The following is a 27843-nucleotide window of genomic DNA, read 5'->3' on the forward strand; positions in this document are numbered from 1 at the left end:
CAAGAATTATATCATCAACACAGTAATTCTTTTTCCCATGTCTCATTAATATTACTAAGATATCTCAGCTTTCCTCTTTTGTAGTGCCAGGAATCTCATTTACAAATTATTCCTTTCTTTTTCGTTTTTCCCCTTAATGTTCCTGAAGGAAGTACAGCTGTAGGGAAAATGGAATCAGGAGGAGATAACAGTAGGAATTCTCTTACCTTCTCTAAGACCAGCCATTTGATTCTAGTATTTTCAGCTGAATAGTTAAAGAACATTTTCGTTTCCACGGAGTTCCCGGAGCCTGTTGGCCTAAACTTTGGAATCCCAGCTCCATTGTGGGTTGGTAAATAGAAACTGGATTACCTTCCTTGTGAGTTCAGTGAAAGGTCTAGTAAGACTGCCGCAGCGCAATTTCATCTCTTAACTCATTTTAGATGATCAGTTGCCTGTAAGCAGATTGTCTACTTTGGCTCCTCAGACTTTCCTTCAAGCACCCATCAGTGTCCAAAGTCAGGGACTGAACTGAGAAGGATTTAAAATAGAGCACAGAGTATTATGATGCTTCTCTCTGACTGTGTCTGACCGTATTCTAAAGACAGGTATGATCAATTATTGAACACTTTGGCATTATTCATGGGCTCATTCTGTTAGTACATAATATTGAGGATTGATTACATTTTTATTTGACACCCCTGCTCCAGTTAAGAGCAACTGAGTTTAGAATCACTTTTGGAATCTTCAATAGACTTAACCGTTAACAGTCCATCAGCCCTCTGCCGGTGTATCGTATGTTTCTAGGGCATTATGACACATGCTCACAGTCAGGCTGTGAGCCAATCCAGATTTTTGAGGGCTAGTAAATTTCATTGGGGCTTCTCAGGTGGTGCTAGTGGTAAAGAACTTGCCTGCCAACACAAGAGATGCAAGAGACTCAGGTTCGATCCCTGGGTCAGGAAGATCCTCTGGAGGAGGAAATGGTAACCCACTCCAGTATTCTTGCCTAGAGAATCCCATGGACAGAGGAGCCTGCCGGGCTAACAGTCCGTAGGATCACAAAGAGTCAGACACAACTGAAGTGATTTAATACCTAAAATTCATTTGGATTGATAATCCGTATTGAGCCTTTCATTTTTTAATTATTCAACACATCTATTAAATGCCTAGTAAATGCAGGATGTTTTTGTAGACACCAGGAATAGAGTGATACATGAGACAGTTGCAGTCCCTAGTCTTTAGAGAACTCACACCCAGGGATCCAAGACAGAAAATAAAGAAAAACAAGTATAAATAAGAGCACCTGAACATGCAAACAAATAATGCCAGAGAAATAAAAACAAGAAAACTTTAAATAGAGATATGAAGGGGGAAAAGGGCTGATGTAATGGAGTGATGGGGGACCATCATAAGTTCCAGAAGGGCTTTCTGAGGAGATAACGTTGAGACTGATAATGAATAACGAGCAGGATCCAGCCACATGAAGAGCTGTGGGAACAGCAACATAAGCCAAGGGGGAAACCACTACACAAGCCCTAAGGTGGGAACAAGCTTGTCATGTTTGAGGCAGTATAGGTAGAACATGGTGAGTGAGGAGGGTAAGGACAGAGCGGTCTGCTCTGGGGAGGATCAGTTCAGTCGCTCAGTCGTGTCTGACTCTTTGTGACCCCATGGACTGCAGCACGTCAGGCCTTCCTGTCCATCACCAATCCCAGAGCTTGCTCAGACTCATGTCCATCGAGTTGGTGACACCATCCAACCATCTCATCCTTTGTTGTCCCTTTCTCCTCCTGCCTTCAATCTTTCCCAGCATCAGGGTCTTTTCCAATGAGTCAGCTCTTCGCATCAGGTGGCCAAAATATTGGAGTTTCAGCTTCAGCATCAGTCCTTCCAATGAATATTCCGGACTGATTTCCTTGAGGATTGACTGGTTTGATCTCCTTGCAATCCAGGGGACTCTCAAGAGCCTTCTTCAACACCACAGTTCTAAAGCAGTTCTCCTGGGGAGGATGGGAAACCCTAAAATGTTCAGATGTTATTGTCAGTACATCGGGAAGCATTTGGGGGGTTGAAGCTGTGGAGTGACACAATATGATTATGTTTTAAAAGACCACTACATCTGTGGAATGGAGGCTGGATTGTTTGGGAGCAATCCGGCTAGCTTCATTGTTCAAAGGGAGTGGAATTCACCTTTGTGCTGCAGAGGGCCGCAGCTGAAGCCGTGCTCGCCTCAGAATAATTGCTTTCCCGCCTAGGTTGTTTTCAGAATCGCCCAATTCTAAACATTTAATCTGTGTTCTGGCTTAATCAAGAAGCAGCACTTTTCCTAGTGCCAGGCTTGGCATGGAAAATGTGGGCATGGTGCCTTGTGTTGAGCACCCTGGCCTGGAGAGAATGAAGAAAGCAGCCTCTGGTGGACCTGAGGACAATGCAAGTGACCCTTAGCACCTGGTAACTTGTAGGAAGCTTTGGAATCCATAAACTTTATGTGCCTCTGCAAAACAGTTGCAGATGGTCTGGACTGATGATTAAATATCACCACTGTTTTGCCCAGATCTGCTCTGCTGTGGCCATCCTCTCCATGTCTGGTTTTACATTACAGTGAGTAATTAAAGGGACACCGCCTTTCTGGTTACTTCCAGGACATCTTTTTCAGTTGGCTTGAGGGGAATTTCAGTTTCTGCCAGTTTTGTGAGTGACTGCTGTGAGCAGTGGTTGTGAATGGCTACTCTTTGTTTTCAAAATTAAAAAAAAAAACAAAAAACAAAAAATAAAACAAAACGGAAAAGACAACAACTTGAAAAGAACTCTCTCTAACGAGGGGGAATAATTGCCTGCCTTGGCCGTCTCTGCTGATTCTTCCAGTGGGAGTTCTGCCATCAGACTTGTCACAGTTAGTTGGCAGGGACTTTTTTTTCTTGAGTTAGCACATAGAGATCTGAACGGGCAGAGATAACACAAATTAGCAATGGTACAGGCGTATCTGCAGAGGAACAGATTTCTTTCTGACCAGAGGTGCTATTGGTGAGCACCATCTAATTTTCTGTGCATCTCTTACCACTGATGACAGGACTTTTCTGCAAATAAAAAGAATTGCTTAAGCACCACCTGAGCTGGCCAGTTTTTAAAAGACTTGAAGTTTCAAAGGCCCTCAGGCTGCTTAGCCTGCCAGTGTAGTCCCTGAATATTATCTTCCTGGATTCTCACTGGGGATCCTTATACCTCATTCAGCATAATGAACTTAAGGAGACAGAAATTTTGTTTCTTGTCCCTCATTTTTTTCTTTTTCCAAAGATTTCTTCTTCTATCCCCACAGAACTTAAAAGGACACAGAAGGCTCAGTGGGGGGGAAAGAGATGGTGTCTGCCTTCTGGCTGACGTGACTTATACGAGTGGTCGGATTCCATAATGAAGATTGCAAATCACTTTCCATCTTCTTGGTGTCTGCCCCATAATTAGAGGTTTAAACGTTTTGTTTAAATGAGTAATTCCCGCCCCCCCCCCCCCCCCACCTTTTCTGTGTGCTTAAAACCACCATTAGAGCAAGATGGAGACTGGTTAACAGTCTGATATTGGGCTCCGTATTCTAGTTGTGCTGTTGGCAAGATGTTGATGAATTCTTATTTTAATTGAAAAAAAAAAAGAAGCAGTTTTTAGCCATGGATCATCTTGTGTGAGGTGGAGGCACTTTGGTTGCTGAGTATGGGGAGTATACCTTTTTTTAGGAGCTTGACATCAAATCTAACAGGATAATATCACGAGGTAGATGTGCAGCTGGTCTGGAAGTATTGCCTCTACATTAGAGGTAGATTTGCCTTCAATTGACAGATTATATTTGTGTCTGTCGGAGAAGGGGGTCACTTAAAGGGTTAGTATGTTCCTGATTTGAAACGAATGAAAACAGCTCATAGAGGAGCTTGTAGAAATTGTCATACTTTCAATGAAATAAAAGAATATGTGTTTTCTCCTTCCTGTGTCACCAAGGCAAGAGAACAAAATAGAAGGTTGGGAACCACAAGGTATTGAAGAGCCAGGCATTGAGCTATTTGATTTGTCATTCTGTCGCATCCTAAAGGCAAGTTCAGGAAGTCAGTATTCTTATTTCTATTATACAGGTGAGGAAAGAAAGTTCACAGAGGTTTAGTGACTTGCTCAAAGACACCCACGAAGTAGGTGGTAGAACCTTTTTCCTAATTGAAGGCTTCAGTGGATGAAGGTAACTTAAAAAAAGAAACACCCTAAAGAGTAGAATGCAGCAGAATGCTCCCATCACCCTACCTTGTGTTCGCCTGTGGTCTGCCATGTCTATCATTCTTGGCCAGTAGAGCACCACACACTGGTTGTCAAATCCAGGGCAGCAGAACACCGTGCATCAGTTACCAGTCCCAGGGGAAGACTTCAAATGCCGCCATGGCATCTTGGTATTGGAGTTGCCAAGGAAAGCACAACACAGTCAAGCACTGGATGGGACAGTGCTTTGCTCACAAAGAGAAGAGACAGAGAAAGATCAGCTCCAGTAGTATGCGTCAGTCCCTTGTGGCTAGCAGGGCCCTCCCCCTCCCAGTGATGGATAGCTGGTCTGTGTGCACCCCTCTTGCTTATAGCAGCAGCAGGACCCAGGCCTGAAAGTTGTGGTATACTCAGGGCTGTTGACAGACATACTTAAGCAGAACAAAGCAACGCTTGCTGAGCCTCAGACAGGGAAAGATATTCCTGTACAAAGTGATACACCAGGCATAGGCCATACGGGTTCCTTATCTCTTGTAAAGAACTATTCCAGGCCCAACGCCCATTTTTATGTGACTGAGTGGGATTTGAAATAGTGCATGCATGAAGCTGCCTTTCCCAACAATTCTTTATTGAAATTAGTTCATTATATCTCTGTCTTCCCACCGGACTTTGATTTCCTCTAGGGCAGTGACTATACTGTACCTACTATATAGTGAATACTCAGTGAATGTGTCTTGACTGAAGAAAAAAAAGAATGAAGGTGAATGAATGAAGCAGTGAATCAGTGATCAGGTGGCTGAATTTCGGTTTCTTCCAGGGATCTTTTTATGTGAAGAATTGGCACCCTCTCAGTTGCCTTCTCTTTCTTGTCTCTTATTTCTTGATGGAGAGAAGATTAAGCTGAGTTTGTGATTGCCAGTGGCCCTGATCATAGGACTCACTGGGTTGGGTGAAACTTAACAGTTGATGATCTTGATAAAAGTCTGATTTCAACACTGTAATAACCTGAGAGTTGACTGGAATTTTTTTTTCTTCAAAGATCAGTGCTGTCTCTGACTCCAAAACAAGAGATTCACTAATCATTTGTTTGCCAAAGATTTATACCAATGTTACTTTGGGTTGTAATTGCTGTTTTCTCTTTACCCAGCCTTATAGGCAAAAGATAAGAAACAATACAGCAAGGTTAATTTTTATTTCATGTTGGTTATATCTGGCACATCCATTTCCATTTGATTTTTTTTCCCCTTAAACATTTATTATTTTTCTGGGTTAGGCACTTACTTGCTATGGGGGCTTTTTCCAAGGGTGAGATGTGGCGATTTGCCCAAGCAAGGTCACACACTAGTAACAACAAAGTTAGGTATCTGACCACTAGAATCGATTCTCTTCTGCCTGCACTATTCCCCCTCTATAAATTGGACTACTTTAGCATCATTTCGAATGTACTGTATATTTTATACAGGCCGAGGACACACATGGGTTTCTGAAGCAGGAAGTGGTAGAGCTGCTAAAAGTTCACTTAAGCTTAAGTAGCCTTGGGACAGAGATCTGTAGTCAGCACAGAAGTCAGTTAAGGTGGGATAATTTCCCCATCACATGGTGGTAGTGTGGTATCCTGGCAAGAGTGAGAGCTTTGGGCTTAGATTGACTGCTTGAATCCTGTCTCCACTATTTTCCAGCTCCTTGACCTTAGGCAGCTTGTTTAAGCAAGCCACCCCCCGAGCTTTGGTTTCCTCACTTGAAGAAACGGGGAATGGTCTTACCTACCTGACAGGGTTGTATGAGGATTGAAAAAATAATGAAATGTCAAGTTCCGGGTATATAATAAGCACACAGTTAATGGTCACTGTTCTGTAGCTTGGATAATCACTTGGTGAGGAATCTGGAGGAGGAATTCTTTATGGTTTCTTTAAACCCTGCGATTCTCTGACCTCAGTGCCTCCTGAGAAGCTCTTGGTAAGATTTATATCCATCTTGGCCTATTGAGGCCCGTCCTGGCTTACTTATGCAGCTTTGTTTAAAAGAGGTGGCCGAATTCCCTTGTGTATAGGGTTTCTCAGCCAATGTCTCTCTGTTTTTTTGATATGTTTACTGGAATTCTCAAGTTTCTAAGCAATTTCAGTCTGAGACAAGAGAGTAGGATTGATGTCAGGCTGCTTTAACACAGGTGTTATAAACAAGATTAAGAGGTTGTTGAAAAGATATCAGTGGAGCTCCGGGGCTAGCTTCCTGGAGTCATTCTAAATTGACAGCTAATGGGTAGTTTGCCTTGATAGCTCTCTCTGAGTTGGTTGTAACCAGCTAGAGATTCACCCACAGAGGAAACCGTCTTATGAAAATTCACTTTACTTTCCTTTATAAAAAAATAAAGCTGTTATAACTTGTAATGATGTCTTTGCATGATGCAAAAAAAAAAAAAAAAAAACAAAAACACAAAAAAACCCCAAAAATAGTGTCTTTGCACTGTTTTAAGGTAAAGTCTTTTTTTTTAAAGACTCCCTTGATAGCTCAGTTGGTGAAGAATTCGCCTCCAATGCTGGAGACCCCGGTTTGATTGCTGGGTCGGGAAGATCCGTTGGAGAGGGGATAGGCTACCCACTCCAGTATTCTTGAGCTTCCCTTGTGCCTTAGCTGGTAAAGAATCCTTCTGTAATGCGGGAGACCTGGGTTCGATCCTTGGGTTGGGAAGATTCCCTGGAGAAGGGAAAGTCTACCCACTCCAGTATTCTGGCCTGGAGAATTCCATGGACTGAATAGTCTATGGGGTTGCAAAGAGTTGGATACAACTGAGCGACTTTCACTGTTTTTTAAAGGAGGTCAATTAAGTTTTTTTTTTTTTTAATGCTAAAAGCCTACCAAGCTTCCAAGGAAACTTTAAAAAGGAGAAAGATGGTTCAAAACAGTTATTTTATTCTACCATGTATTTAGTTTTTTTTTTCTGTATAAGACATTATTTAATTATCTTGACCCTTGGTGGAGTTTCTTCCTGCCCAATAAGGTATGCATTTTGCCTTATCTAGTCTACTAGACAGTAGTGCTAGGAAACTTAAGTATCCTAAAATGGTTTTGAGGTGAGCAGTTACTAGTTTAAAACACTTTGAAGCCACGTTTAGGTTCTTCCTGAGAGCATTGTGCTGGTGGGGATAGAGCTTGTAGGGGGAATTTGTAGGTTCCCAGGAGGCATTCACCCGGGCCACCAAAGAATTCCTTTTGATCGTATTCCACATGGTCATTGGGTCCCTCTGTTTTCCAGGTAGAAGAATTGTTTCTGACTCGAACTCACTTACCATCCTTGTCTTTATTGGGAATGGAGGTATTTTGCTAACTTTAGTGGTTTGTAAAGCTTCTAGAAATAGTAAAACCTTTGAGTTGAGGAAAATAAAGTGCATCCTAGACAAAAGCAGACATGAAGCCATCTCTTTTCGTTGTTTTTGATGGATTCATCAACAGGCGTGTGTTGAAGCCATAACAGCAGATACTTCATTCAAGCCGAGAGTGAGAGGTAAATCGGCACTCCAGTGCTGGAAAATATATTGTAAAATCGTGCTAAATTTGCAGACTTTAAAATGTTATCCAAAATGTTGAAAAATACTCTTTGACAAGATAGTTCAGTCGCTTAGTCAGGTCCAACTCTTTGCGACCCCGTGGACTGCAGCATGCCAGGCCTCCCTGTCCATCACCAACTCCTGGAGTTTACTTAGACTCACGTCCATTGAGTCGGTCATGCCATTCAACCATCTCATCTTCTGTTGTCCCTTTCTCCTCCTGGCTTCAATCTTTCCCAGCATCAGGAGCTTTTGCAGTGATTTGGTTCTTCGCATCAAGTGGCCAAAGTATTGGAGCTTCAGCTTCAGCTTCAGTCCTTCCTATGAATATTCAGGACTGATTTCCTTGAGGATTGACTGGTTTGATCTCCTTGAAGTCCAAGGGACTCTCAAAAGTCTTCCCCAACACCACAGTTCAAATGCATCAATTCTTCGGCGCTCAGCTTTCTTTATAATCCAATTCTCACATCCATACGTGACTACTGGAAAAACCATAGTTTTTACTAGATGGACCTTTGTTGGCAAAATAATGTCTCTGCTTTTTAATATGCTGTCTAGGTTGGTCATAACTTTTCTTCTAAGGAGCAAGTGTCTTTTAATTTCATGGCTGCAGTCACCATTTGCAGTGATTATGGAGCCCAAGAAAATAAAATCTGTCACTGTTTCCATTGTTTCCCCATCTATTTGTCATGAAGTGATGGGACCAGATGTCATGATCTTAGTTTTTTGAATGCTGAGTTTTAAGCCAGTATCTTTCACAAGATACTCAGAGTAAAGTTTCACGTGAGTTCTGTCTTCCTTGAAATAAATGTGGCAGCCATTGTGTAACAGATTTGTGTGGATAAGTTTTAAGCTTTAAAAGAAATAATGGTAATATCTGATGTCCTGGACTCCAGAGATCAAAATCATGTCAAAACCCTTAAGGAAATAATAAGCAGTTGTGAAAGAGCTAGACTTTGTAAATGAATAACATGACATTTCTCACTTATGGTCTGGTTCTCACTCAGTCAGTCCCAGGCCATTCAGTATACTCTGAATATTCCCCACCTCCCCATTTTCTAAAAATATCTTCACTTTTTCATTCCTATCTGTCTTTCTGCTAGTATATCCTCTCACCCCACATTGCAACCACTTCTTCTGTTTGAAAGAGGAATGCAGTTTTGAGTCTTATATCTGAACCTTGGGTCTAAAACTATGAATAATTTGAACATTGCTATATTAATTTGTTGTTTAAAGATTAAGAATGGATTGGTGTTCATGGTAGGTACCCACTGGGCTCTGTATGGGTTGCCCAGATGATCTAAGGAAAGGAGTTTTACAGAAATCTCTGTATAGACAGATGACAATGAGCTCTTCTGGTCAGTGAGCTTCCAAACAGGCAAGGAGCAACTACAGAAAAACTTTCCTGGCTAACGGCATGGGCAGAAAAGTGACAGAAGAGATCTTAGTGTTAGCTGAATGATGATGGCAGCAGGGAAAGATGATGCAAATTACTGCCTTTGAGGTAATAGTTTCTGAAGTTGTGACCAAGGAAAGTGGACTGGGGGGTTGTGTGCTGCTGTCAAAGTGGGAGTTAGAGTCCAGACCCAGCTCTATGGCTTCAGGCTCAAGACTTGTCACTTCCTTGAGTCGTAGCCTATTCATCTGTAAATTATGAGGTTACACAGACACTTTACTATTCTTACCCTCTGAATACCACTTGGTGCTACCTTGAGAAAATTTGCTTAACTGTGGCCCAGAGGGGCATAAAATGATTAAAGATGTAAATACAGAACGGATGAATTCTGCCTGGTTGCTGTTATCTAATGATCCAGGTAATTCTGAGAATATGCATACATTGTATACATTTGCTAATTATTGTTGTTCAGTTGCTCAGTTGTGTCTGACTCTTTGTGACCTCATGGACTGCATGTGGCACGCCAGGCCTCCCTGTCCATCACCAACTCCCAGAGCTTGCTCAAACTCATGTCCATCAAGTCAATGATGCCATCCAACTGTCTCATCCTCTGTCGTCCCCTTCTCCTGCTGCCTTCAATCTTTCCCAGCAACAGGGTCTTTTCTAATGAGTCAGCTCTTCGCATCAGGTGGCCAAGGTATTACAGCTTCAATTTCAGCCTCAGTCCTTCCAGTGAATATCCAGGACTGATTTCCTTTAGGATTGCTAGTAGTGAATTACGGTTCTTGAGTCGTGCATTGGTTTAGCTCTCCTCTTCCCTTGTCATCGCTCACTGATTTAGCAACATGGGTTAAGTACCTGCTATGAGCTGACGCTGTTGGATGCTGAGTGTGTTAGCAGCAAGGTTAGATCTCAGGACACCTACCCTTGAGGACCTAGCCTATGATTTAGTGGCAGAGATGGAGATTTATTAATGCACATGTTGTGTACTGATAGAGGTATGATATGATACAGTGCTGAGGAAGCTCAGAGGTCTTCCTGGGCAGCATTTGGATGACTCTTAGAGAAGGTGACCTTTGAGTTGGGGTTTAAGGCTGAGTAGGAGTTTTGGCTCAGAGGTTAAAGCGTCTGCCTGCAATGCGGGAGACCTGGGTTCGATCCCTGGGTCGGGAAGACCCCCTGGAGAAGGAAATGGCAACCCACTCCAGTATTCTTGCCTGGAGAATCCCATGAACAGAGGAGCCTGGTGGGCTACAGTCCATGGGGTGGCGAAGAGTCAGACATGACTGAGCGATTTCACTTTCACTTTCACTTTCAGGATTTCTCTAGCTGGAATAAAAGGAGAAAGGAGGGTGATCTGTTCTTCTTGGTAGCACTATATATTCACTCCATTCCAAGGCATCATTTGAATAACTGAAGGTGACTCCTGGGTCCCTTCCGGATTCTTCTCTCATTCCCTTATTGGTTTTTTTCCTGTAGCAAGGGTTCAGACCCTGTGTTACCCTGCTCATGCAATATTGAGATCACAATGCCTCTTTTAAAATGTGGTGGCTAACTCTGTTCTATGGGACTGTAGCCGAATTGGATATTTTGCTTCTAATAGTGCACTCTTAATGTGCATTCAGCTTTTAAAAAATTTAAGTTGGCCATCCTGTTGAAAAAGACGTTTGCTAAAACTGTCAGCTCTGAAGTCATATCTCCCCTGGCAGGGACTTTTTGTATTTACTATTTTGAATTTAAACAGAGAACTTTACCCTGCTCATACTCTTTCGGTTCAACCAATTAGGATTCTACCTATCTGTACTACCATTCACCCAGTTTAGGATAGTGATCACTTCTAAGAAGGGTGATAAAGAAACTGGATTAAGGAGGGGTACACAGTGACACTGGATTAGAGAAGGGTACATAGGACACTTTAACTGTATAATATTTTATTTAAAAAAAAAAGATCTGAAATAAATTTGGCAAAATGGTACAGTTATGCACACAATCCGGGGAGGGGGAAGGAAAAGCTAGTAGGGAATCATGCAGAACAAGTCGTGCCCAGCTGGTTGTAGCCCCTTGATATTGTTACTCCTGACTAAGGCTAAGGGTTTACGATACCTACAGAGTATCTTTATCTCAACAAACCCTTTCACAAAGTCACTCAAGTGGGCAGAGAAATATTATTGTGATTATATTCTGCGTCAAAAGTAATTGTAAACGTCTGTTGTATATGTAGGACTTTGCAGTTAGCTGTCATTAAAAGAAATTGAATCCTAGGCTCTGCTCTCTTTTCAAAGTGCTGTATCTTTATTTTACTTACTCTTACTCTCCCTTGCCTGATTAAAGACAATCCTATGAGGTAACAGAGCAAGGGCAGAGCGTTTTTATAAATGCAGAGCTGGTAGGTTCAGTGACTAATCTAAAGTCATGTGACTTTTAAGTGATTCACTAGCACCCAGATTTTTCAGATTATTGGTCTCCTCTCTTTGCATTGTATTCTGTTGCTTCTTTTAGATCAGTGCAGTTCTGTTGTGGTAGTTGTTCTTGGTTTGATGTCTGATATTCCCTCCAGCACCTAATAGAGTGATATTCAGGTTCTATTAGCTCAGTAAATACTTCCTGAGTGAATGAATGAGTGATCATGGTTCTGGTGTAGCTAACAAAACATTCATATTGTCTGTTAAAATGGAGGTGGTTTACCTTACAATGATTTTACAAGTATCTGCCTCTTGTTACACTTGATAAATAAAGAAACCAAATCAACATTCGGCTTTCTGATGCAACTGCAGAATTAATCAGAGAAGATGTCAAAGTAAATCACTAACGCTAAAGAATAGTTTGTACTTCCAAAAAAGAAATTATGTGCACTCTTTGGAAGGGAGACAAATATATATTCAGGCTTTAACAAGGAGTAAAAATTCTTTTGGTAGGAAAAATTGTTAAGTAGGGTCTTCATGACTGGTGATTTAAATCATAAATCACATCCATGTTGCTTGTCAGCCAGTCAGATTCCAGATCATACATGAGATCTTTGGTGATGTTTCTTTTTGATATATTGATTTTCCCCCCACCCCCACTCCTTGTGGACATTGTTAAAACCCACATTCTCAAGTAATTACTGGGCTCTTAGTATCTGTAATCTTTTAAATTGGGAGTTAAATAAATGAGGGTTCTGTTTAATATTTGCATTGACTTTGCTTTGAGATTTTGAGGAGTTTTTGATACCTGGTTTTTCTTTCAGAAGAAAAGGTGGCATATTGCCATGATTCTTGCAAAGGCATAATATATAATTATATGTGAATATCTGGAATTGCCACTGAGATATTTCTTAAAAATGTGATTAAGATAATTCCTTATGTTGATAATAGTGCCTTATAGTTTACACAAAGCCCCTTTGTAAGATGTTTGAATCATCACAACAACCCTTTGAGTGGGTAGAATTTTCTGTCTCTGATGACTTTGATCCCTAATTATGAACTCTGGCTGATGATACTTGCAGCATTAGAGATTGTGAGCTTTTTCAGTTCTGGTGCCTCAAGCAAATTTGCAAGGGAGCCCTGATGTTAACTTTGGCAGGTTTCATGCCTGCAAATATTGATTGAGCCAGAAGCCCTAGTTGTAAAATGTCACCAGTGAATGTGCAGCCAGCAAAGGCAAGGGAAAACTCATTACTGCAGCTCATCTGTAACTTCTGGGTCAGGCCACTCACTACCATCTGGTCAAAATGAATGTTTGAAAACTCCTTTTTATTCTGACAAAATGTAATCAGGCGAGGTTAACAGCAGATGATTTCAGAGCACTTCGAATTGGTTAGAGCAATCCATCCACAATCTTGGGTTTGTGGCATTCCATATGTCTAATCATCTGAAGAGATATCGGAAAGCTTTAAAATTATGAAATCCCAAAATAAAGGTAGGAAGGACTTCAATTATGTATACCTCCTTTAGCTGTGTTGCCTATACTTTTACCCTCTCATATTGAAAGTGTTTATTCTGAAAAAGAAAAGGCAATGGGAGAGGCAGAATGAAATAGGATTACTGTCTTAAAACCTAAAGATTTTTTTTTTAATGTGAGAGTGAGACTAAACCAATTTTATATTGCTTTAAGAAGAAAGATTATGGACTGGGGAAGAAAATTATAAGTTGAAAGGTTTCTCCTTAATTGAATGAACTCTCTGAGTGATCCGGAGATGGAGGGGGTGCAGTTTAGGGAGAAGGTTAAGTTTCTGGTCACCAAAAGTGTTAGGAAAGCCCCAACCTACACCACAATGTTTTAAAGGGTCTTCACACCTCAGAAAGATAATCTAGTTAGATGAAGGGTTCCTGAAGTCTGGATTGTCTCTAGCGCCTCAGAATTATTGCACCAGGTTTCAAATCCAGATGTACACAAGCGTTTTCTGTAGAATGAATCTCAGTTTCTCAAAATCTCTCTCAAAATTGATCAAACTCTTTGTTTCTGTCAGCTCTGCTCTTCGCCCTCTCAGAAATGTGGGAGTTAAAAACACAAATTCAATGGAAAAGTATTACCAAATACATAGAAAGTATTTGTTGTCATTGTGTATTTTCTCACTCATTGGATACTGAAAAATGCAGCTGGGTTTGGGGTGTGTCAAGTATGTTGACATTAAAAGTGGGATCCTTATTTTAAAAACTGATAATGGTCAACACCCTTTCCAGCCTTGAATTTCTTTGATTTTTGAGTCAGGTGTGTCCAAGAGAGATACATGTATTGTCTTCTATGGGCTAAACGGTGATCAGCACTTTAGAAACACTGGCCTTTATGTGTATACACACATATATACACAAACATATGCGTGAAAGAGGTTGTTACTAGTTTGTAGATTGAAAAAACTCAAACCTGTAATGAGTAAGTTACTTTCCAGGGCTGCTGAGTAAAGGGGCCAGGATCTGAATTTAGGAAGATCTGATTCCAGAATTCCTTCTCCAAACAGGATATCACCACTACACAGGTTAGGAATGACTGATTAATATGGCAAGGAGGAAACGAACTATATTGGGAATTAGAAGCCTTATGTTATTACCTACCACAGACAAGGTGCTTAAACACACTGAGCTCAGATTTCCCTATTTCTCTAAAAAGAGGGATCAACTAGATCATCTCTTTCCACTCAGATTTCTGAGTCTTTCCTATAGTTTGATATTTAGGAAACGGCACTTTGTGCCCCAACTTGGAAGGCCCATATTTCTGAAGATATGTGACCTGCTTAGTGCTAAGTGAAGAATTCCTGGTTTATTATAAAGTTAACAGATTTCCTTTGAGTTTTTCCATTTCCTTAATAAAATTGAACATATTTTTTCTGCCATTAACATCAAAGTACATTTTGTGAAAATTACTCCATTTCTTAGCCAGGTAACTCGGAATATTGAGCTACATTTAGATGTTCCCCCCACAAATGCACATCTACATTATATCCTAGTACAAATGTGCTCTTCACATTAATAATTGCACTGTGTTTTCATAATTTATCATAATGATGCCATTATTGCTTATTATAGAAGTCCCCTTTCTTCCCCCCCCCATCCCCAAGTCTAATTGAGGTCGAGACAGACCATAAATGCGATAATATAGATTGCATGCTCAGAGGAAATGGAGTTGGTTTCATAGTGGAGTTTTAATTTAGGATTCGTTCTGGCGAGGTAGCCTCTTCCTATGGTACATTACTTTGAGCCCAATATAACTGCATTTTCCCACAGCCCCTCATTATAGCTACAGCTTCTCATTGCTTTTTAATTAAAAAGAGAGAGAGAGACAGAGACAAAGAAAGAGAGAGAGAGGAAAAAATGAAACCTAAAGCTTTAGGTTGGATATTGTCTGGGTATGCAGGGAATATTCTAGGCAGATTGCTTATTTAATTTTTTAATGCTTTCAAAGCTTTCATGGCGATGTCTTGATTTTTATTTCTACTCAGATGGGTATATGTTTATCTCATCCATCATACACAAGGCTTCAAGATTTTTGTAAAGTTAAAAATATATATTTATATATGCATATATATATATATATATACATATAATATATATGTAATATGTATTTTTGGAGCTTCCTATTGGCTTTGAGCAAGTGGGAACCCTTTGTGTAGCCCGGAAAGGATACCAGCTATGTAGTTGGCTGGTGGCAAACGCTTAGTGAGCATTTATTCCACTCCCCACCTGTTGGGAGTAAGGCAGGGAATTGTAGAAGACTAAAAATGCTTAAAGGCTGATGTTCTAGTACATCAGAAGTTAGGAGTTAATCATTTTTCTGCTGTGGGTAGCAGCAGCTGAGAAATGACTTTATTAAGAACAGTTGCTTTTGTCATTCTTTCATCTTGAGGGATTCCAAACACCTTTCAGATACCCAAACAAATTAATCTCCAAAGGTGACTGGTAAGAATGGCTTAATCCTCTTGGGATTGGTTGTGTGAGACAGAAGGAGACCTCAGGCCTGAGCTGCTGACCTCTCTCTGACAGGCTGAGTGTTCTGTTTCCTTTCTGGATCCAGAGCCCTTTGGCTCTTCTGTAGCGAAATCAGTTTGACAGCACCTCGGTTCTTCCCCTCCTGCATATTCTTGCTTTGTTTTATGCAACTGAGCACTCCCTCAGTGGTGAATATGGGTAAATATAATCTAGAAGTTTATTTCTGGGTCAGGGTGTTGTTATCGTCATAGATTTTAGTGGGTGATCTTTCATAAATAGGACTTCAGCTTTGTATGAGTGCCTATTTCATTCATTGTTGCCAGAAACCCAATTTTATTTTGACATTATCAGGGAACAGGAACCCCTCAGATGGAAATTCTTTAGACCTGGGATGTCAGTAAGGGTAGCCGCTAGCTGCATATGTTTGTTGGGCACTGAAATGGGGCTAGTTCTGTGTTGAGATGCATCACGAGTGTAAAATACATCCACCGAATTCCAAAGACTTAGTATTAAAAAAAAAAAAAAGAAATACATCATGAGTAATTTTTGTATATTCATTGCATGTTGAAATGATAATATTTTAGATATATTGGATTAAATAAACTATATTAAAATTAATTTTGCCTATTTCTTTTTATTTTTTAAAATTTGGCTGCTAAAAAATTTTAAATTGCATCTTTGGCTTGCAGTATATTTTGACCTGACTGCTGTGTCCTAGGCTTTTAAGCCCCTTGAGAGCAAAGCAGTGTTTGTCTTATTTTCACATGTGTCCCTAGTCCCCAGCACAGTGCCTTGCATATAGTTGGCATTTACTATATATTTGTTAAAGAAATGAATTTTTAACCTTTATTACTTAGAGTGGTCAGATTTCAGAAATGAATAGAAATTTCTCTATATGGAGGGTTATTAGTATCCAAAAAGAGAGAATTGAGAGTTGAGAAGAGAAGTGAAGAATAGAAGTTCTTAAGATTTTGCCTTGGGAGAGAAAAATGCTGAAATAAAACACATCCAGGCCTTTGAGCAACTTATCCATCTGTTGGAGAGTGGGACGGGAAGCTGGTATGTTGGTGAAGGAGCCGTGTTGAACTATCCCAGTGGGTTTTCCTGTATTCGTCTGTCATAGAGTTGTCCTCCATGAGAGGAGGTAAAGCTGAATACCCTGTGTGAAGAGGAAGGAAATTGGAGATACAGTGGGTAAACCTAAAGGTTGCCCTCTGAGGAACGTGCTTAAAATTCTTCATGAAGATTAGCAAAGCTATTCGTGTCTCCGTAATCCATTCTAGCAGTCTATCCCAGGTCCCCATTTAGACATTACCCTGATGGAAGCCTGGGACTGGTACTAGGCCAGGCTGATTACTCGAGGATCCTTCATGCTTTGGAGTTCTCTAACAAATTATCTGTTGAATGAATGGCCTAGCAAATGCTATTTTAACTTGGCCGAGGTCTTGTGTGACTTAGGTTCATGGGTATTTGTTCTTGGCTGAAAGTCCCTCAGATCTGTCTCATTTAGGGTTCTGGAATCATGGAACCTGGCAAACTTCCCAGAGATCAGTTTCAACTTTTAGAAGGCACTAGGTTGTCTTTACAAGAGTTTATTAAAGGATCTCAGGCATCCTGTCTCCCTGCTTATAAAATAGAACTGTTAACTACTTCTCGTCCCCAGACATGTGGTGAAGGTGAAAAGGAGCGCTTTAAGTTCTGCAGAAGGAAAGTGCTATTTCATTGGAAATTATTATTATCAGTGGTAAAAATGAAACTCCTCCCTGACTTCTGAAATGCTTGTTTTACAGAAGTAGATTAGAGGATGTGTTCGAAAGAGCCACTGCCAGTGTTCTTTTTTGCATTTTTTAACTGTGGCTGAATTTAGCTTTCCCCTTTAACTGTGGTCCACTGCCTTTTCTCTCTGCTCTGAGGTAAACAATCCAGAAATCTCCTCTCCATGGAGAACTATGGAGTTCATGCTTTGACTTGGCTGCTGCAATAGGCTCACGCTAATCAGAACCACAGCAGGGCTTATTTTATGAGCCCGAAAGAATTAGTGCTCCCGGGAGGGCTGAAGTTCCTTACCTGCTGGGGAGCTACAGATTTCCAGTTTAGAGCTTGCCCTCCTTTCGGAGCTAACTACCTCCTTCTCCTTCTCACATGAAAACCACCACCTCCTTTTCCTTGTACTCTGTGGTTACTGCCATGTTGATTTCCTTTTTCTTCTCCTCCTTTTAAAAATGTAGATGGGGAATAATGGCAGCAATTTTGGTAATTTTTATATTTATGGAAATAGTGGAATCATATGAAATTATAATCTATCCCAGGGAGACTCAGGAACAGAGTGAAAAATAGCAGGTGGTACCCCACAAACCAAATTGTCTAATGTGAGTTTTCTAAGCGGTGTTTTATGCTGAGACTTACTGAAGCACCTGGTATGTGGACCCAGCAGGGTACTTGAATATAGAGGGGAATGACTTTGCACCACTAGGGTGGCAGAGTTCAGTAACAGTGTGGCTTATAAGTCACAAGATGAGATGTGTAACATATAGAAGAGAAATTTGTCATCACCAAACCACTTAGCAGGATGGCAGTGAATGCAGCATTTTCCTCACTTTGCTAATAACATACCACATTGCACCCAGCACACTGTTGGTGTGTGCAGTTAATATAACAGATAAAGAAAAGCTCATTGAAGAGTCTAACACAAGTGTTTTGTTTTGGGGAAGACACAATCATTTGATGAGTTAACTCATAGAAATAATTTTATATGCTTCCCAGGCTCAGTGGTAAAGAATCCACCTGCCAAGCAGGAGACGTGGGTTCCATCCCTGGGTTGGGAAGATCTCCTGGAGAAGGAAATGGCAACCGACTCCAGTATTCTTGCTTGGGAAGTCCCATGGACAGAGGAGCCTGGCAGGCTACAGTCCATGGGGTCTCAACCGATCTTACATGACTTAGAAACTAAACAACAAAAATAATTTTAATTTGTATGGTACTATTATATGAATCATTTAGAGTTCTTTCACTAATGTTTGCAGCCATTTGGTACAAACTTCCAGTTATGAGATAAATAAGTTCTGGGAATCTAATGTATAACAGAGTGACTATAGTTAATAATACTGTATTATGTACTTGAAAGTTACTAAGATCTTAAATGTCCTTGCCATCGGGGGTGGGGGAAAATGTAATTATGTGAAGTAATAGAGTTGTTAAGTCACCCTATTGTGGTATCATTTCGCAGTATGTGTATGAATCACATCATGTTGTCTTGTGTACACTTTCAACTTGCACAGTGATTAAGTTCTTAATGTCAGTTTATATTATATTATATTAATGTCAGTTATATCTCAATAAAGCTGAAAAAAAATGGTTCAGATACACAAAGAAACATTTGTTTTTAACTACACAGGGAGAAAAGGGTTGTAATCTCCATTTTCAGATGAGATAACTAAAGCTTAGAGACATTAAATGAGGTGCCTGAAGTTGCACAGTAGTGCTTGGAGCTGAATGGAGGTATTGGACTGTTGGGTCTAGTGCAGTGTTCTTTCTCCTCAGTTCTGAACCCATTTCAGAAGTGCCCTGTTTTATTCCAATTAAAAACTGCTGTTTTGTGACCGTGGGTAATCATTGACCTTTGGCCTTACTGTACTCGCCTGTAAAGTAGGAATTTAAAGTGTTGTAGACCCTTGGAAGTTATATATGTAGTATTCTCTGTTTGAGCTGCTTGTGAGTGACTATAATCTGTCTCAGACCTGAATTAAAACCATGTGCTAAGGGATTGGTATTGGAGACTGAATCCTAACTATTAAATTGAGCTTAATTAGCTCAAAGTGACTTTGTTGCCTGTGGTTTCTGTATAAGCGAGAACTTTTGTAAAGGCCCGAACCTTTGTGTCTTTAAAAATTCTGTAACAAATAAATTCTGTAACAACTATCTTGTAGGTGAATGTAACCCTGTATGTATAGAATTTCTAAGGGCCTGAAAAATAACGACTTAGAGCTTTACTTCATTTTGTGGTAGAAATTGTGTCCTATGGTGCTTTTTGCTTGGGGAATTTTTAAACACTTTTGGAATATTTGGTGTGTACGCCCTTCTACATATTTTCCAGCTCTGAAATCCTGTGTTTCTTTGTCTTTCTTAGCCCAACAGGGGCACAAAACGTCCCCGGGATGATGAAGAGGAAGAGCTGAAGATGCGTCGGAGACAAGCTGGTACTCGAGAGCGTGGCCGCTATCGGGAGGAGGAGATGACTGTGGTAGAAGAAGCAGATGATGACAAAAAACGGCTGCTTCAGATTATCGACAGAGAGGGTGAGGAGGAAGAAGAAGAGGTAAGGTGGCCAAAATGGGCTGGGGGCTGAGATGCTCAGCCTTGACACATTATCTGTGTGTCAGATACCTTGACACAGTATCTGTAGAGTGTAATTTGGGATTAAATGCTTAGTTTCTCTGAGCTTCCCAGCTTAATCTGTAAAATGGGGTTAAGAATATTTGTTTCACAGTGTTGATGTGAAGGTTAAGTGGAGTTTGGAAGGCATTTTGCAAAGTGTGATGAACATTACAGATAGAATTTTTAAATTATTCTGGATTATATATTATAATTGAGACCCAAACACTGAACTGTGGGGCTATTGGTATGGACTATTGGAGGAGGATCACGGTGGTTTCCTAGCCCATACTGAGGACACATAGAAGGCACTCATTTTTAAGCACAGTCGATAGTCTTTGAAAGAGGAATAGAATTTTATCAAACGAGTGGAAGAAGGGCCTTTCAGGCAATTAAAATGGCCTTACCAAAGCAACAAAGTTGAAATTACAGGAGGAGGTAAGGGATTAGGTGTTTAGATGTGATTGAAAAAATGCTGTTTAGGGAAAGAGCTGCCTAAGCCCTTTATATTTGCTGTTCCTCAAGTTGCCTCAGGGCCTTTGCACTCACTTCTGCCTCTGAGCCTTTTCACTTCTGTGCCCTTTTGAGAGTAAGTCATTCTCTTACCCTCTCACCACTTTATTCTGCATGTTGTCTTCACAGCTCTTGTCATGATCTGAAATTCCTATTTGTTATTTTATTCATTTGTTGTCCTCTCCCCAGCCTCCTCTGAAAACGGGGACTAGCTGTGTTTTGTTCACAGCTGTGTCTCTAGCATTCCAAGCAATGCCTAGCTCTTGGTATAGGCCCTTAACTAATATTTATTGAATGAATAAATGAATGAAGCTGAAAAGAATAGAGGTAAAATATCAGCGATTAAAAATCAAGTGACCTTGCCTTTGTGTCTTTTTAAATCCTGAAGTGTTAACTTGTATATTATTTCACTCTGGCATTTTGTTCAATATGAATTATGGAAATAGATTCTTAAGAGCCAGCTGTTTTTTGGTTCCCTTAAAGACACGATGCTAAGTTTGGATTTAAAAAAATGAAGCTGGAGTATGAATCTGAGAAGAAAAAAAAAATTGATTCATATTCCGAAAAAGGTCTTTACTGTGTTATGACAATAGCCCTCTCCTCATTAGGACTTGCACCAATGCTAATTTGGGGGTCTGCCCCTAAAAGGTGGTGACACTTTGGAAATCTGTGGTGGGAGACAGTCCTGAATTTCCTCTCTGAGGACAGCAGTCCTGCCAGCCTTAGACAAACAGTGCGTGTAGCACATCCTCCCGCTTGCCCTCCCTCCTCACTAGCTTCTGCTCAATCTGTTAGCCCTGCAGCAGCAGTTAATTGGCAGGTATAATTCCCGTGTCGGGCACTGCTGGTACTGGGGGATTAGGCTAGTAGCTGTCACGGGTAAATGGTTTCTAGCCTGGGAGACAGAAATGCAGTGTGGGACCAGCCCTTCTGGGAAGGGACAGGGAAAGAGAGATCGCTTTGTAAAAATGACACATGGAAGGCTACAAGTCCAGGAGTTATTTTCTCTCTGCCACCGAAGTCCCATTTGATGAAAAACAAGTGATGTTTGCCCCTGTAAAGTCACGTGAACTTGTAAAATATGATTGTCCTTTTTGTGCTACATCGCCAGCATTCATCTTTCTTGAAATCTCCCTCTGGTTTCTGACGTTGAGCTATTGGAGATACTGCCGTGCCTGATGACTAAGACTGATAATTCAGTTTTCCCCGTGTTGGAGACAGATTAAAGGAGGGAAGGCCAAACCCTGGAGAGACTAAGACTTTGGGAATCCTGTGAGAGCTGTATTATTAACACTAATGAAGTTTTCTTCTACAGGGTGGTCAGGATGTTAGCTAAGAGGAAGAAGAGCCATGGGTATTGAAGTTGCTTAAAAGTGATTTGACCCTTTCCTAGAAATGTAAATTATTTTTTAGTTAAGTCCCAGTGATAAGTTGGATACATTAACAGTCATGCTAAGAGTTACAATAGGGCCTCCCAGGTCGCTCAATGATAAAGAATTCACCTGCAAAGCAGGTGACAAAGGTTTGATCCCTGGGTCAGGAAGAGCTCCTGGAGAAGGAAATGGCAACCCACTCCAGTATTCTTGCCTGGGAAATCCCAAGGATAGAGGAACCTGGCGGGCTACAGTCCATGGGGTCACAAAAGAGTCAGACATGACTTAGAGACCAACCAAACAACAATGAGTTACAATTGTAGCTTACATTAATATAGTGTCATGTAGTTTATAAAACAGATTTATGTACTTCATGTCTTTAGGTCATCTCTATGACCTTGAAAGATATAGGTAATAGTTTTCCCCTCTCTGCTTGCCTGCCTTCCTTCCTTCAACAGATCTTCATTGGATGACTCCTGTATGCCAGGCCCTATCCTGGGCACTGGAGAGTCAACAGTGAACAAGTAGATATGGGGCACCAACGGGGATTTGGGGTTGGTGAGATTACTGGGCCAAATCCTGCCAGACTGTCCTTATATAGGTCATGTGAACAATTTGGAATTTTATTCGAAATGCAAGTGGCTGAACTCACACATGAGGTAGAATCGATGAGACTTGGTGAGGGTTTGAAGATAATATATTTAGCAAAGTAACATTGCTACATGGGTAGTAAGTAGTGAAGCTAAAGCTCTGAGTCCTGACTGGGCCAGAGCATTGACTTCAGTTTTTACCAAGTCAGGGAACTTCTCTTTAAAGCCGTAGGCACTGGGGAGCAGGTTGGGAGTGGGGGTGGTTCCAACAGAGTACCTCAGGGTCCAGGAGTCATTGACTAGAGATCTAAGAAATGTGTCATGCCCAAATGAATGTTACAGGTATCTCCTATTTAACACTCAATATGTTAGAATCTAAATTTAATAAAATAATAGCTAACATTTTTGGGAACTTAAAAGAGTTATGAGATGATTCAGTGCTTTCCAAAAGGTTCTATTTCTGGTTCTCTTAATGGCAGTTTCTTTTGGTGTGAGTTATGGTCAGTGACTGCAAAGCTGTGAAGCCAGGAGTTGGGAGAGTGTTAGAGAAGCGGAGTGAACTGCAACACATTAAGCTGGGAAATAAACTGAGGAAAAAACATTTCTGAAATTTTAGTGTAGATTTTCTTTTTGGAGGAAATGATTGTGTTTTCAAAAATTCATTTTATTTACCTTTGTAGGCATTATTCCAGTATATGAGAACTGAGAAAACTATGTGACCTGCTGGGGTTTTTTTATGCTTACTCTCAGCGAGGTTACTAAATTCTCGTTGCTGTATCAGGATTCCAGGTCCCTGTTTGATTCCCTTCTCAGCAGCTAGGATGGGCTAGATACAGTGATGTATAAGAAATACAAGGCAGTGACTGTTGCTGCTTAACAGCCATTCTTATCTTGTGTATGTGTGTGTCTGCTTAGTCACTCAGTCGTGGCCGACTCTTTGTGACACCATGGACTGTAGCCCATCAGGCTCCCTCTCCACGGGGATTCTCTAGGCAAAAATACTGGAGTGGGTTGCCATTTCCTCCTCCAGGGGATCTTCCCACCCCAGGAATTGAACCCCGGTCTCCTGCCTTGCAAAAATAGGCTCTAAGTTGAATTTGACATGTGGACCATAGTTTGCTGACCCCTGGTGTGGGGAAAAGATTGAGGGCCACTGTCACTGACTCAGGGTTTGACCTTGAACAAGTTCTTTTAAACCTCTGCAGATTGTCTTACCTGTATGAAAGAAGAGAAGGATGAGATAAATATTATATAATATTCATTTACTATTGTTGCTTATTCCAATACCATACAGTATGCTCAAGAAGTATTTGTTGAATGTGTGAATCTTTAACACCTTAAGCTGAACTTCGGGTGCTAAGTGTGAGACATACAGAGTAATGATACTAAGTAGCACATGGTGTAGACACTTAGCCCTCATTCTAATGGAGGAGTATGTGCGTATTATACACTTAATCCAGAAAGGTGAGTGGTAGGAATGGCATGTAAGGGCCACGAGAAAGAAGTAGTGATTAGTGAATAAGAAACAACCCCTTTGGACTGAAGTTGTTGCATTTGTCTCTTTACACCAGGAGGAACCATTGGATGAAAGCTCAGTGAAGAAAATGATCCTGACATTTGAAAAAAGATCATACAAAAACCAAGAGTTGCGGATCAAGTTTCCAGACAATCCAGAGAAGTGAGGCTCCGTTTTGCTGTTTTTTTGCCGTTTCTCCTCTGAGATGTTTTGTTTGCTATTTTTTGTTTTGCTCCTTGGGAGTGTGTTTTGTCTGCTCTGGTTTCTGTGCTTTGGGTCGGGAGTCCCACGATGACTTACTTGATTAGGAAATCACTAGAAGTTCTCTCGGGACTCGGAATCATACTCTCGGGTACACAGTAGGATCAGCAAGGGGAAAAGACACATCAGGCAGTTTGGAGAAATTCACATACAGGCTTCCTGTGTTTTCTCCCGCCCCCTGGGAGGGGTCAGCAGACAGCCTCCTTCTTCCAGCAATGCAATACATCATCGCATGTGCTCTGTTTCTGTTAGGGAAGCCCATTTGAGACTGAAACCAGGATGTTTATTGAAGACAGACCATGGCATTCTTTGCCAGCAACAACTACTAAAATTGCAGGCTCACAGAAGGAAAGCAGATGTTCAGTGCCCCAGATGGGCAAAGCAACCTTATCACTTAGGAACTGTTTCAAAAGCCAGGTTCCCAGATGCCAGCCTAGGGCCTGTTTACTCTTTTTTGCATTTCTCTTCAAGGCCCCTAGAAAACTGACCATGGCTGCCAGTAGCGATAGTTTCACTACTGAGAAACTGTCAAAGGCTTTGGGGTTAGACAAATATGGGTGTGACTCCCACATGACCTTCAGTAAGTCAGGTCTCCTTTCTTAGCCACAGGGGTCTCATCTATATAAAGAAATAGTAACTCCTTCACAGGGATGTTGTGAGAAATAAATGAGAATAATGACAAGGGTTTAGCTCAGTATCCTGGTGCATAGTAAGTGCTCATGAAATGATAGTTACTCTGATTGCTCCTCAGTGCACTATGAAGTGCTGTATTGAAGACTCTGATAACTTTAAATCAGTTTTGAATCCTAAGTAAGTAGATTTTCATATTTATATAGATTTTAATGTCCTAAATGTCTCTTTCTCTCCCTTCCTCCCTTCCAGGACATATACTTTTAATGAATCTTAATATTGTCCCTAAGCAATGAGGAGTTGAATAGTATAGTCTTTGCACTCAAGTTTAACGGTTACTAGGGGACAAAGAACTCTGCTCAATGTTATGTGGCAGCCTGAATGGGAGGAGAGTTTAGGGGAGAATGGATACATGTATATGTATAGCTGAGTCCCTTTGCTGTCCCCTTGAATCTGTCACAACATTGTTAATTGGCTATCAGTTCAGTCGCTCAGTCGTGTCCAACTCTTTGCGACCCTATGAACTACAGCACGCCAGGCCTACCTGTCCATCACCAACTCCCGGAGTCCACCCAAACCCATGTCCATCAAGTTGGTGATGCCATCCAACCATCTCATCCTCTGTCGTCCCCTTCTCCTCCTGCCTTCAATCTTTCCCAGCATCAGGGTCTTTTCCAGTGAGTCAGCTCTTTGTATCAGGTGACCAAAGTACTGGAGTTTCAGCTTCAACATCAGTCCTTCCAATGAACACCCAGGACTGATCTCCTTTAGGATGGACTGGTTGGATCTCCTTGCAGTCCAAGGGACTCTCAAGAGTCTTCTCCAACACCACACTTGAAAAGCATCAATAAAAGATTTAAAAAAAAATGGACAGTCAGTCTGTAAATACATGGTAAAACAAAGTATACTTTAAAAGAAATACAAGAGGAAGAAGCAGTGAATAACAAGTTGGGGCTTATTGAGAGCTTCACAGAAGAACTGGTATTTTGAGCTGATTTTGATTTTATATATATATTTTTTTTAATTTTTTTATTAGTTGGAGGCTAACCACCTCACAACATTTCAGTGGGTTTTGTCATACATTGATATGAATCAGCCATAGATTTACACTTATTCCCCATCCCGATCCCCCCTCCCACCTCCCTCTCCACCCGATTCCTCTGGGTCTTCCCAGTGTACCAGGCCCGAGCACTTGTCTCATGCATCCCACCTGGGCTGGTGATCTGTTTCACCATAGATAGTATACATGCTGTTCTTTTGAAACATCCCACCCTCACCTTCTCCCACAGAGTTCAAAAGTCTGTTCTGTATTTCTGTGTCTCTTTTTCTGTTTTGCATATAGGGTTATCGTTACCATCTTTCTAAATTCCATATATATGTGTTAGTATGCTGTAATGTTCTTTATCTTTCTGGCTTACTTCACTCTGTATAAGGGGCTCCAGTTTCATCCATCTCATTAGGACTGGTTCAAATGGATTCTTTTTGACGGCTGAGTAATATTCCATGGTGTATATGTACCACAGCTTCCTTATCCATTCATCTGCTGATGGGCATCTAGGTTGCTTCCATGTCCTGGCTATTATAAACAGTGCTGCGATGAACATTGGGGTGCATGTGTCTCTTTCAGATCTGGTGATTTTATATTTTGTCCTACCTCCTTTCGAAGACAATGGGCTGCTTTTCTGGGCGCCTGATGACCTCAGCTAGCAATCAGAAGTTGTTTTGCGAAGTTTGCTCTGCGTTCAGTTATTCTTTTGATGAATTTGTAGGAGAGAAAGTGGTCTGCCCGTCCTACTCCTCCGCCATCTTGGCTCCTCCCTGATTTTGATTTTAATTAGGCCGAAAAGAACAGGGAAAGGCATGCCAGACAGTGTGACCAGCAGGAACAGAAGCACAGGGGTATCAGAGGGCATCCTATTCTCACGTCAACCTGGAAAGGCTGGTGTCCACTGCATTCTCTCTGTATGGTAGATGGGGAGGTGGAGAGAGGAGAACCTGGTTACTGGACCTCAGGCCACAGCCCCCTTTGATGGTAGGAGTGGCTAGATCAGAGCTCAGCTTTCCCAGCTCCAGAGTCCCGTCTGGTTTTGTGCTGATGGTGGTGTGATCACTCACCTAGAGCCAGACGTCTTGAAATGTGAAGTCAAATGGGCCTTAGGAAGCATCACTATGAACAAAGCTAGTGGAGGTGATAAAATTCCAGTTGAGCTATTTCAAATCCTGGAAGATGATGCTGTGAAAGTGCTGCACTCAGTGCAGCACTTGGAAAACTCGGCAGTGGCCGCAGGGCTGGAAAAGGTCAGTTTTCATTCCGACCCCAAAGAAAGGCAATGCCAAAGAATGCTCAAACTACCACACAATTGCACTCATCTCACATGCTAGTAAAGTAATGCTCAAAATTCTCCAAGCCAGGCTTCAGCAATACGTGAACCGTGAACTTCCAGATGTTCAAGCTGGTTTTAGAAAAGGCAGAGGAATCAGAGATCAAATTGGCAACATCTGCTGGATCATCAAAAAAGCAAGAGAGTTCCAGAAAAACATCTATTTCTGCTTTATTGACTATGCCAGAGCCTTTGACTGTGTGGACCACAATAAACTGTGGAAAATTCTGAAAGAGATGGGAATACCAGACCACCTGACCTGCCTCTTGAGAAACCTGTATGCAGGTCAGGAAGCAACAGTTAGAACTGGACATGGAACAACAGACTGGTTCCAAATAGGGAAAGGAGTACGTCAAGGCTGTATATTGTCACCATGCTTATTTAACTTATATGCAGAGTACATCATGAGAAACGCTGGGCTGGAGAAAGCACAAGCTGGAATCAAGATTGCTGGGAAAAATATCAATAACCTCAGATATGCAGGTGACACCACCCTTATGGCAGAAAGTGAAGAAGAACTAAAGAGCCTCTTGATGAAAGTGAAAGAGGAGAGTGAAAAAGTTGGCTTAAAGCTCAACATTCAGAAAACTAAGATCCTGGCATCTGGTCCCATCACCTCATGGCAAATAGATGGGGAGACAGTGGAAACAGTGG

General features: G+C 41.2%; 1 protein-coding gene across 1 annotated transcript in view; it reads left to right on the forward strand.

Moving 5' to 3' along the window:
* The window catches only part of CTNNBL1 (catenin beta like 1), a 160265-nt gene that overhangs the window by 9104 nt on the left and 123318 nt on the right, over positions 1-27843 (forward strand). Inside the window, exons 2-3 of the mRNA XM_043883285.1 lie at positions 19681-19869; positions 23973-24079. Coding sequence (XP_043739220.1) covers positions 19681-19869; positions 23973-24079 — 296 coding nt within the window. The remainder of the gene's footprint in view (positions 1-19680; positions 19870-23972; positions 24080-27843) is intronic.

The sequence above is a fragment of the Cervus elaphus genome, chromosome 23 (assembly GCF_910594005.1).
Source record: "Cervus elaphus chromosome 23, mCerEla1.1, whole genome shotgun sequence".
Taxonomy (NCBI): Eukaryota; Metazoa; Chordata; class Mammalia; order Artiodactyla; family Cervidae; genus Cervus; species Cervus elaphus.